Below are 12,263 nucleotides of genomic sequence, written 5' to 3'. Positions count from 1 at the left end.
ATCATCATCTGCGTCAACAACCACTTCATCCATGGCGGACGCAATCGCAATCACAGTCGCTCTCCACTAATTCTGGAAATTCGCCGGCGATTGGTGTCGGAAACTTGACGGAGGATGAGTTTTTGGCGGAAGTTAATGCAATGAGATCTAGCGAGTTATCTCTCTCCATTTTCCATTTTTCTCTCTCCTCATCAGCTTCTTTCGCCATTAAAGCTGTGATGGTCTTGGCTCCAGCATACCCTACTTAACATCGATCACTTCATCGTCGTCATGTGAAGTTAGGTGGTGTCGATTGGTAAGGAGGCGGAGGAGGCGAGGAGAGAGAGAGGATGAGGAAGAGGGAGGAGGCGGAGAGAGACAGAGGTGGGAGGAATCAGGGTGGGGGTACAGTGAAGGGGGAGTAGAAGAGGTGAACAATGATGATCGAGGATGATGGAGGTAGAATCGACGGTGGAGCTGAGGAGAGAGAAAAGGAGGATAATGAAGGTGGTGGTGGTGGTGGTTATGGCGTAAGAAGTAACTCTTAGTTTCAATAAAAGTAACACCTTATAATTACAAAAGTAATCCCTTATAATTAAAAAGTAACCCCTAATTTCAGTAAAAGTAACCCCTTATAATTACAAATGTAACCCATACTTTCCGTAAAAGTAACGCCTTATCATTACAAAAAGTAATCTCCGATTTCAGTAAAGTAACCGCTTAGCATTCAAAAAAGTAACCCTTAGTTTCACTAAAAGTAACATTTAAAAATTAGAAGAAAAAAAAACATAGATTCAACAAAAGTAACCCCTGTTATGAAAAGTAACCTCTTTGAAAACGGATTCAAAAGTAACTCCTGTTACAAAAAGTAACCCCTCCGAAAACGAATTTTACGCTTGGGCTTTTTTTAGGGGATGTGAGCTTCATTATAAAACTTAACTTGGGCCTTTTATTAGCAGGCCACACCATTTGTTCAAGGTGTGGCCTGCCTTATATAAAAATTTGTGAACTAATTTTCTTATAATTTAGGACATAAAATTTAAATATATTTTAATCATAAAGGACCTAGACTTATTTTATTAACACAACTATAACTAATATCTAACTTTAGGTTCTTAATAATAACTTTTGAAACTTGGAAAGAAGATTATTTACTCAAGCTAGGAACTTTGGAAGTCTTATTAGTTATTACTCCTCAAATTCGTCTCTTGTCAGTTCTCAATCAATCCCCAAACAAACAGCATATCAGTTTTCAGAAATAGAACAACAAATTAAGAAAAACCATCTCTTCGCTCTCTTTATCCTATGCCCTTCACCACCGCACTCTGTTGGACTGTGTTGCGGGTGTTGTTGCTGCTTTGTTGATCGTTGCTCTGTTTCTCATTCTCTGTTTCTTGGCTGTTAAAAACCAAAGTAATCGTTGAGTTATTTGCAAAGGTATTAATATTTTAGGTTTCTAAACCCGTAGTTTGGTGAGCTACTATTGGTGTGTTATATGTTGTGATTAGGGATGGCAGTGGTGCAGGTCAAGTAGAATTGGGCGAGAATTGGTCTAGGTTTAGTGGCCTAGTGGGGATGGGGCAGAGATGGGATGAAAATCGTACCCGCGATAAATGGTGGAGCACGTGTGTTTTTATGCATACCCACCCCATCCTCGCCCATCATGCTTCTCATTCATCTCATACCTTACTCTCTATTAGAAACATATTATAAAGTAGAATATCTATTATTAAAATCCAATTTATATACTTATATTATTAATAATTTTATTTTGCGACGGTAGATTTGGCAAATTAGGGAGGATAGTTGCTGGTATAAATTGGGTATGATACTGGTATGAAGCGGGTGCGATTATCCATGCGAGTAGTGGGGTTAGGATAGGTATGAAATTTCCCCCAACGATGGTGGGGCGGTATGGGTTTGGAATATCCCTGCAATGGGTGGTGGGGCAGGGATATGGATCGAAATTTTATGAGAGTGCGGGTGTGGAGGTTGTCATCCTTAGTTGTGATTATATTCTCATATTAGTCTAATATATCCTAAAAGAGTTTGAATTAAATTGCAAAGGTTTAACCACTAGATCAAGTTTTATTTAGTGTTATCATATCAAAGTATAATATTAATAAATGAAAATTTTTCTTACCCGGGACATAACCTGGACTTAATAACTAGTTCAATATTAAAAAGCGTTAAATCAAGCTCAGTAGACTTCAAATAAACAAGGGTAGTTAAAAGTATGTTTTCCATTAAACTTTGTGGTAACATAGACAGGGTAGTGTTGAATTCAGATATCACATGAATTCACTGACACTAATGACACAAAACAAACCAAAAGAAATTACAAAAGATATGTATGTATAATGTATAGGGTGGTGAAAACAACAAAGTAATTATAGTTGTTGCTTCCTATTAAGCCACAGTATGGACTATGTTATTATAAATGATAGATTTGGCGGGCTGCTTCAATGAATATGCACACCTCTGCCTATCATAATCCTGGCCTAAACCCACACCAGTTGACAGTACACTGTACTGCAAGCACGCAGCTGCAGCCTGCAGGCGCCTCATCATGTTACTTGAACTGTAAACGACTCGAAAACGTTTGTCCAAACCTCCAATTACCAGGAATTATGTTGTTAAATGTTTGTGTTTGGCCATCAGTAGTAGTGACTTTGAAGGAGAGTGTTTGTCCATTAAGGTAAGCCAATGACTGCCAGTTAGCCCCCCAGTTCCTAGACATCGACATCCAGTTCGTTTTCGATCCTTTGATCGAAACAGATTTGATTGATCCTGCACCACCTACATTGCTGATCAATACAAGCTCAAAGTAGTCCCTTCCATTGATAGTAAATCTTACTCCCCCTCTCTTTATGCAAGAAACCCTGTTACAAAATTAAAAAATCAGAATACAGTTTACAGTTTATACACTTCCAAATTTCTAGTGGACATATCATATACTCCCTCCGATCTCTATTAGTTTACCCTTTCTTTTGCACAGAGCTTCAGGAGTACAGGTAAACTAATAAAGGCCGGAGGGAGTAATAATGACAGATTAATTGAAGAGTCAGATGTATGTTATAAATTGTAACCTTTGAAACAGGACAGGAATGATTCCACCTCTGTAGATGCCAATCTTCTCCCAAATAGGTTGAGCCATGTCGAAGTGTTGGCGAGGAGGGTTGCACCAGCCTCCAGCATTGTTTGGCAATGCATAATTAGGAGGGCAGAAGTTAGTCGCGGTAATAGTGACCGAGCCTCCCTTCCTGCACCACTTAGGATCTGTCTTATAGTCACACATGATCCTGTAGCATTGCCCACATGAAGCACCATTGTTGAATAATGCAGTACTTAGAGCCGCGGTGCTAGTCCCATACCCAGTTGAGTACAGGTTACCGTACCCACAAGCTCCTCCTGCATAGCAATAAAGATAGATTCAGTCCTATGTCTCTTCGATTAATATCATCGATCACTTCAGCATAGTGATTGTTTATGGATTGTGTTATCGTGTTTTTTGAACTAGAAATTAGTTTTTGAAAACTTAGACAGTCGATAAAATAAATATGACTAGTTTATGTGACATATACACGTTCACAACTAAATTACTAATGACATAGATATTTAACACGTACCCATAGTTCCAGAAGCGTCGCTACCGCCATAGAACGTGGCATGAGCCCTTTGCCATCTAGAAGCCACAAAGGCTTGAACAGTAATGTTAAGGAAACATAATCCTAGAAGAGTAGTAACTAGAGCTAAAGTTGTTTTGTTCATTTTTTTTTTCTAAGCAGAAGAGAAATTAAAGAAGTTGAGGAAATAGCTTAGAATTATGAAGATTGAAGAGGTTTGGATTAGAGATTGTTGTTGTATTTGCTGAAATAAATGTTGAAGTAACGCTTCCTTATATACACAAGGAGTAGGCGTGTAGTTCTCAAATTTCTAATCCTTTGCAACTACCTCACATGGAAGAAATGTAGTGGTAGGAGAGAGAATAAATATAAAATCATTTGAAATGAAGAACTACAAAAGTTTAAAGAATTAATAAAGTCATACTCCAAGTTGAAGTATCATTTCTAAATAATCCTACGTAAGGATAATCTTTGCAAAATTCTGAGTTTGGAGGTATTCCAAATAGGTTATATTAGATGACTTATTTTTTCAAATTTAATACTTCATCATTTTACTAATTTACCTCATATGATATCTACGATAAAAGCTAAATCTATTGAATACATTAAAAAAACTTGAACGGCTCGGATTTACAATAATTAATTGCACCAAAAATCATATGATGTATTCAGTTTTCGTTTGTATGATATAATCACCATTTATTGAGTTAGTTTAATTTTTTTTAAGGTAAACAGAAGACGCCCTAATCGGACCTAAACCTTGCACAGGTCAACCCGATCCGGGTTTGCAGGCAAAGATAGTTTAGTTTAATTTTATATGATATAGTTAGTTTTCTAAATAATTTTACGTAAGGATAATCTCTGCAAATTACTGAGCTTGGAGGTATTCCAAAAAGGTTTTATTAGCTGACTTATATTTCTCAAATTAATATTGATTTTTACGAGTTTATGTTTTATGATATCTACGATAATAATTAATACATGCATATTACTATATTGGATCAAATAATTTTAATTTTTTTGATAATTTCAAATAATTTTTTTTAATAAATTACAATCATTGTGTTTTAGATTTGACAAGTCTTTATGCCTTTTTTTAAGTTGTTGTTTGATACAAGTTTTAGTGAGAAGAGTATATCGATCTATTGTAATTTTAAAGTTTGACATTTATTTTATTCAACTACTTTGAGAAGAAAATATGATATTTCTATTAAATTCATATATATTCTCATAAAAAAACAATTAATTATACTAGATTAATCAGAAGTCTAAACAAAGTGACTACTAATTGCTTTATATAAGGGAGATTAAAAAAAAACTTAGACAAAATATACATATAACGTGTAGATTATTAAAAACCAAATTCACAAGTAAAATTGCATTAAACAAAGAAAAAATGGTCCGAAACTTTTGAAGATTTTTGGGCTACTTTTGGCCTAAGGTTACCTAGAAATTGAAGCACTAGAAGAAGCAAACTCAGATAAACGAGTACTAATCTTTACAATAATTAATAATCTTATATTTTTGTATTTGGATTTAGCTCAATTCAGCAAATTTAAACTCAAAAGAACACTGCCCTAATTACCTTATATTCTAAGGGAAAAAATGACATCTTTACGATGTATTTCCTACAAGTTACACTTTAAAGTTCATAAAATACAACATGCTTGAAACGAGGGGCCGTTCAATTCGGATCCATACAATATGTATTCATGGTTATGGTATGTCTTGTAGCATGATCTCTTGAAGGCCGCCATATGAGTCCATCATATAACGCTCATAAGTTATTATTGTTTTTGTTATTTAGTTCAATCTAACAAATTTCAACTTAAAAGAGTATGGTTTTAGGCTATGTTCTTTTGGGCATAGTTTCTCAGTTTAGTCCAATTCAATTAGGCTATGTATGGAAATATAAAATGAAATAAAGCGGAAACTGATAAGGTAGTTGAAATGAGCTGAAAATTTTCAACACCTTAAACTAAGATACTATATTTGATAACAACTCAATTTCAGTCAATTTTTGAGCTTAAACTAGTTATTAGGCCCGGGCTATGCCGCGCATAAGGAAAAATTTCATTTATTAATATAATACTTTATGATAATAACATTAAATACAACTTAGCCTAGTGGTTAAAACTTTAGTATATGTACTTGAGGTCTCGGGATCAAACCTTATATTATGCAATCATTTTCTTAATTTTTTTATTGTACATGGATTACATGAACTAAAACTTCCTAGGGTGAGTGCCACGTGGCACAGTTTCTTGTTTTCGCACGCCTTTTAATATATTTGTATAGATTCTGTCTAAGTTTTTACCCCAAACACGAAATTTTTATTTTAGGTGACTTAAACTTTTAGCATCTACCCATTTAAGGTGACTTAAATGTGTATCCAAATAAAGCCTTACTTCTCCTCACAATTTTACTTCGGTTCAATTCAATCTAATTCGGTCCAAAAAAAGGACATTAATTACCTCAATTCGAAATAAAAACATCTCTAAAAAGAGTTTAATGTGAATTGGGGTACAAAGTTCGTACCATACAACATGCTCGAAAGTTGAAACTAGGGGCCATTGAATTCAAATCCATAAAGTATGTGAATGTATTCATGTTATGGTAATTGGTATGTCATGTAGTGCTTACTCTTGAAGGCCGCCTTGTGAGTCGCGACATATCATGCTCATAAATGATAGTAAATTTCATTCATCAAACTCTATATTCTACGCTAGCAAACTGTACTTGGTGTTTATCCATTATTAAAAACCTTCATAATACGTTGCAAATTGATACGTACTAAGTCGTGCCAAAAATATAGTTTGTCTAACTTGTACGTACCCCACTGCCTATCATTCCTAAATTTACGGTGATTAGTAAACATAAATATTAAATAAAATGAATTATCTAATATATTCCTATAATATAATAATTGGATATATAGGAGTTGGTGATTATATAAGAAGTTAATTAAGATATCTTGCAATATAATTTTCAGTCACCAATGACCTAATCAACATGCATTATGGCCCGCCTACAAAAACAATATCAACAAGTATTATGGCATGTGCTAATAATTGTATATGTTGAGCTTTTCTTCAACGTTAATCTAGAGGGATTTGTATTGAAGTACATTTTTAGTAGGTCGTTATAAGTTTATAACCAAGTTGCAAGCTTCAACTAGGTACTTCTTGCGAGTTTGCGATCTCGTGAACAACCCACTTTTTGTGAGTTATAACTAGTTATTAGGCCTGGGCTATTCCCCGGGTAAGAAAAAAAATCATTTATTAATATAATACTTTATGATAATAACCATAAATACAACTTAGCCTAGTGGTTAAGACTTTAGTATATGTACTTGAGGTCTCGGGATCAAACTTTATACCATACATAATTAATTTTACTGAACATGCAAATTTATTTATTTTTAAGGATGCAATGGATATGTTTAATAGCATTAACTAATTACAACACATATTTTTAATTTTTTGGAAACATGGATCACTAAGAGATGCTAGATGAGATGGTGATTCTTTGAAAACCCTTACATAAGGTCAGGGGTTCGAGCCCAGGCTTTAGCATATTTATTTTTTGAAACATGGATCACTAAGAGATGTTAGATGAGATGGTGATTCTTTGAAAACCCTTACATAAGGTCTGGGGTTCGAGCTCAGGCTTTAGCATATTTATTTTTTAAATAATGACCACTTGACTTTGTTGGTTGACAGACACGTGGCAAAATTCTGGTGGCAAGAGGAGGAGAGTGCCACGTGGTGCATCGACGTTGTGGCAGGAGGAAGAGGGTGCCACGTGGCGCATCGACGTTGTTACGCACGCCTTTTAATATATATGTATAGATATTGTTTCAATATTGAATTAACGTGAAAAGAAGAATAAGCAATTTAATAAACTTGAGAAGTTGCTCCTTCTATTGTCAATTAATTTTAAGACGGAACCTCTTTGTCTATACTAACTCCATAAACGAGTACATTCATACACATTTATTGTTTGACTAAATTCAAGTAAATAACATTTGATGGAGTATCAAATAAATCATTGGAAACCAACTAACTCAAAATTTCTTGATTATACATATATAGATAAACTTGGAACTGCATTATTGATTTTGTGATCTCAATCATTTATTCAATAATAACTTCACCAATTTTCAAATCAATATCTCTTGTAAATTAAACATGCTTAATCTCACAAAATTACATAATAAAATTTAACAATTGTGAGGTACAACACATTTTTTATAAACAAGTATTTGCATCCTCTAATCTATTGATCAACTACCTTCGATTTAATCATATTTGGATTAAACCACGGGAAAAAGGCAAAAGTTGAGAAGATGTATTATGTCTTAGCTTAACCATAAACAATCATTAAAAACTTTACATGAAAAGTACTCCTCTGTATTTTTTTTTATCTTTCTCACTTGACATTTAGAATATTTTAGTCAAAGTTTGAAAAGTTTAATCATGTTTAATGGTTATTATATTTAAAATAATATAATCTTGTGATATCTTGTTAAATTCATCTTGACGTGTAATTATTGAATATATAATTTTTCGTTTTTTTTTTCACTAAAGCCTAATGTTGGCTAATGAAATATGTTACCAGTCAAAGATGAGCATGGGAGATGTACTATGCAGTCGGCAGAGCAAATAGGCAAGACTTTATAAAAAATTGTCCAAGAGTATTTTGATTACAAGATACAATTATGGATGAAATTTTTTCTTTAAATTAAGATGAATGGGGTTTACTTGAGGGAAGAATAAGCCAAGGAGGATTCCCCAAATGAGCTCCACAAGGTTTGATCCCTCGATCTCAAGGATACGATGTGAGATGTAATGTCACTACTCGTACTCGATCACCTCAATTATGGACGGAATTATTTTGGGTGCAAAGTTAGTTGATAGCTTGACATTTGCCTGTATAAACTGCCTATTTTACGATCAACCGTTAATTAAAAATATAGGTTAGTCACGCTAAGGAGGTTATTAATCTAACATTGATCATCTGTCTTTCCACATTATGCGCATGTTTTTTCGCGTTAAAATTCAACATCCGTAACACTTTTTTTAGTCAATGCAAAACCAAGTACTCCACTACGTACAAAACAACAAGTTGATGCTTCATCATTGGCTTTTAATCAGCAAGTAACTAACAACTAAGTGAAGTCAAAGTCAAATATATTAATGGCAACAATGTCGTATAATAATGTTTGATTGAGTGATTTATCTTCTCTTACCTGCGACTTCTTAATTCTTATTGATTAATTAATTATCCAACTTGTTTTTCTTAAAAAACATTGAATTTAGCCTTTTCAAACTTATACTCACACTTCTTCTTTTCCCCTATATTAAATGTCAAATTAGTTATTAGGCTCGAGCTATGCTCCGAGTAATAAAAAAATTTCATTTATTAATATAATACTTTATGATAATAACACTAAATACACCTTAGTCTAGTGGTTAAGAATTTAGTATATGTACTTGAGCTCTTGGGATCAAACCTCTATACTATGCAATTTCTAAATTTTTTTATTGTACATAGATTATGTGAACTAAAACTCCATAGGGAGAGCGCCACGTGGCACAGTTTCTTATTTATGCACACATTTTAATATATTTATTTAGATACAATGCATTTTGACGGTTGTGGGCCCAAACTCTTTATAATAGGTTTATAATCCAAAAATATATATGGACTAGTAGGACAACCCAACATTATTGTGTCAGAATATTTTATAACAATTTGGCCCAATAATCAGGAAATGGATCTTTGTTGAGGACCAATAAACTTGGGCTAAACTGAGTTTAGCCTAACCGGGCTTCAATGTTTCAGTTAATTGGCCCAGCATCTTGAACCTTCAAAAGTTATTATTTAGAGGCAACGGCTTAAAAGGTTAAGTATTTAGAGGCCTTGTAAATAGATAGATATATTAGTGCACTCCCATGGGCCATGAGCCCATGACTTAAAATCAGTCACCTTGTACTACGTAATTCGGAATATTATAATTTTTGTATCATTAAATATTGCTCGAATTATGCTTCGAAATAAGATCTATATACAATATAGTTCTACAACTTATGAATAGAGACTACCACGTAGGATTGTCATGTCATTAATTTTTATTTTAAATATAATGAAAAATAGAGTTCTGCACATATTTAAATATATAAAAGGAGTTTTGAATAGGGAGAAATTTACGTTTAGTTTTGAATAAACAACCTAAATTATTACATTATGTAAATTGAATATAACTTTTGCTACCTAATTCAAAACATTATCATTTTTTACGAGTGCTTTTTTTTTTTTGACCGGAAAATATAGAGATATTACGAGTGCTTGAAATATGCTTCAAAATGAGAACCATCTACAATATAGTTTTACAACTCATGAAAATAATATATATTGACTAATGTTCTATATATATATGTAGAGATTAATCATGCATAATAGTAGTGATTTTCAAATCACAAATATATTCTTTACTTATCGAAATTCTAAATCATGATACTTGCCGAAACTCCTTATTGCAAATTGGCTTAAAAATATACATGATTCTGTAATTAACGGTGACTTATTATATACATATATAGATTAGTTACCCAAATAAGAGAATCCTTATTGATATAGATGGCAGTAGATAGATTAGTTACCGAAATTCTAACTCATGAAATTTGTCGAAATTCCTTATTGCACATGTGTTAACCTTCATGTAAATAAGAAATATCCTTCTTGATATATTTTCCCAAATCAGCAAGATCTCATTGCAATTATATTTATGGCACTAAATCATGTATATAGTAGCTTATGAATTGCTTGGCAAAAGGCTATTAAATCAGCAAATTTAACTTGTTTTTGACAAATGACAACTAAGCAAAATCTTATTACTTTATAGTATTATATAGATAGATAGATATGGTATGATATGATCTTGATTTTGATTTTAATTTTAATTTTAATTTTGATTTAGTTCATATTAGATTAGATTAGATTTTGATTTTGATTTAAATCAGATTAGGTTACAATTCTATCCACTAGTTTTTATGTGCACGCGATGCGTGCGAAAATACGTAGAATTTTTTTTTTTCGGGAATGTTGAAAATTAAATTAATTGTTAATTATATCTTATCAATTAGGTATATTTGAATTGTTGATGATTTTCTTTTTGTAATATTTAAAAAAAAAAAAATTAATTAGGAAGTTTTCTTTTTTATTTTTAAATTAAAGTAAGTAGTTAAAATAGAAATGTAATGAGGGTAAAATGGGGTTTCTAATATTTTGGTGTCCTACTCCTCTTCCCATATAGAATAGAGATTAATGTTCACATGAAATAATGTTAAAATTTTACTGTTATTTCATATTTAGATAGCTAATTTAATATTTAGCCTTTGTCATATAAGTCAAGTAAATCATATTTTGGAACATTAAAATAAGCATCAATTAGTAATAAAAAAAATAAAATTACTAAAGGAGTATAATGGGAAAAGGATCGCACATGATTTTTTTTATCAACCACTATAAAAGGCTAGCTAAACCCCTTGAAGAAAATGCAAGCTAATTAACCAAAAACATTATCAAACACCCTTTGTTACTCGTTAGCATTTCCCATATACAACTAGCCAACTCTAATTAACTGAAATTCCAAAGATGATTTTTCCTATCTTCCTCACCCTTTCTCTACTAATTTCTCTCTCTTTTGCTAACACCGTTTCCAATTATTGTGTTGGAGATCTAAGTCTACCAAGTGGACCGGCCGGGTACGCATGTAAGGATCCTGCAAAGGTCACGGTAGATGATTTTGTTTATTCTGGTTTGAGAGTTGGAGCTAACACTACAAACCTTTTCAAATTCGGTGGAAATAATGCATTCACTGCTCAATTCCCGGGTTTAAATGGTATGGGCCTTTCTATAGTACGAGTAGATATGGAAGTAGGTGGATATTTCCCGATCCACACCCATCGTGTGCCGGAATTATTCACCTTAATAGAAGGAACGATAGTTGCAGGATTTATCGACTCATTCAACACCCCATTCTATAAAACTCTAAATAAGGGAGACATCATGATCTTCCCACCAACATTAATCCATTTCGCGATAAATGTAGGATCAACCCCAGTTCTTGCGTATGCAACCTTTTCAATGAGAATCCTGGTGTTCAATTAATTGACACTGCTCTCTTTCGAAACAACATGCCCTCGGATTTGGTTCAGAAGATCACTTTGCTTGATCCTGCACAAGTAAAAAAGCTCAAGAATCTCTTTGGTGGCACTAATTAAATGGTTAATTAGATATCTAATTCACATTTCATCTGTAATAAACTAATAATAATCTCTTTCTAGCAATGTTGGTGGTTATTTTTCTGTATGATAAATGCGTAAGAGCATATATAGCTGTATCATCAAAGAGTAAATATAGCCTATAGCCGTCCATTTGAACATTGTGTTGTCGACTTCGATTGTTTCAAATATTCAATACATAAATTGCTGCCTTCTGAAATTCAAAGTTGCACTTGCACATACTTTTTTAGAATATTTGCGGAAGATTGATACCTTTTCCTAATATGTATTAGATTTCTAGGTACCAAAAAAGAAAACTTCACATGTTTTTAAATACTTAAAACATTTTCTTGACACATTTGGCAACACA

The 12,263-nt window shown here is 32.9% G+C and overlaps 2 protein-coding genes across 2 annotated transcripts; one reads left to right on the top strand and one right to left on the bottom strand.

The window, feature by feature from the left end:
• Nucleotides 1-2,204: 2,204 nt before the first annotated feature.
• LOC104902077 (expansin-A11) lies at nucleotides 2,205-3,860 on the bottom strand. Its single transcript, XM_010689742.4, has 3 exons — nucleotides 3,609-3,860; nucleotides 3,069-3,390; nucleotides 2,205-2,861 (listed from the first exon to the last, which is right to left on the bottom strand). The coding sequence occupies exons 1-3, from the start codon at nucleotides 3,748-3,750 to the stop codon at nucleotides 2,552-2,554; spliced, it is 774 nt and encodes a 257-aa protein (XP_010688044.2). The 5' UTR covers nucleotides 3,751-3,860; the 3' UTR covers nucleotides 2,205-2,551.
• A 7,319-nt stretch (nucleotides 3,861-11,179) lies between these two features.
• Nucleotides 11,180-12,052, top strand: LOC104902076 (auxin-binding protein ABP19a). The gene is given in 2 exon segments (XM_010689741.4): nucleotides 11,180-11,751; nucleotides 11,754-12,052. Coding segments are annotated over 2 exon segments (627 nt in total). The 5' UTR covers nucleotides 11,180-11,264; the 3' UTR covers nucleotides 11,894-12,052.
• The last annotated feature ends 211 nt before the right edge of the window (nucleotides 12,053-12,263 follow it).

The sequence above is a fragment of the Beta vulgaris genome, chromosome 8 (assembly GCF_026745355.1).
Source record: "Beta vulgaris subsp. vulgaris cultivar EL10 chromosome 8, EL10.2, whole genome shotgun sequence".
Taxonomy (NCBI): Eukaryota; Viridiplantae; Streptophyta; class Magnoliopsida; order Caryophyllales; family Amaranthaceae; genus Beta; species Beta vulgaris.
Note: the sequence above shows the minus strand (reverse complement) of the source record. Positions and strands in the feature narration are given on the sequence as shown.

What these genes read in the sequence shown, in the direction of transcription:
- LOC104902077 (XM_010689742.4), bottom strand. Translation starts at nt 3,750, where the DNA reads ATGAACAAAACAACTTTAGCTCTAGTTACTACTCTTCTAGGATTATGT. An exon ending in CGACGCTTCTGGAACTATGG is followed by an intron (nt 3,391 to 3,608) that starts GTACGTGTTAAA and finishes ATTGCTATGCAG; the next exon opens with GAGGAGCTTGTGGGTACGGT. An exon ending in ATTCCTGTCCTGTTTCAAAG is followed by an intron (nt 2,862 to 3,068) that starts GTTACAATTTAT and finishes ATTTTGTAACAG; the next exon opens with GGTTTCTTGCATAAAGAGAG.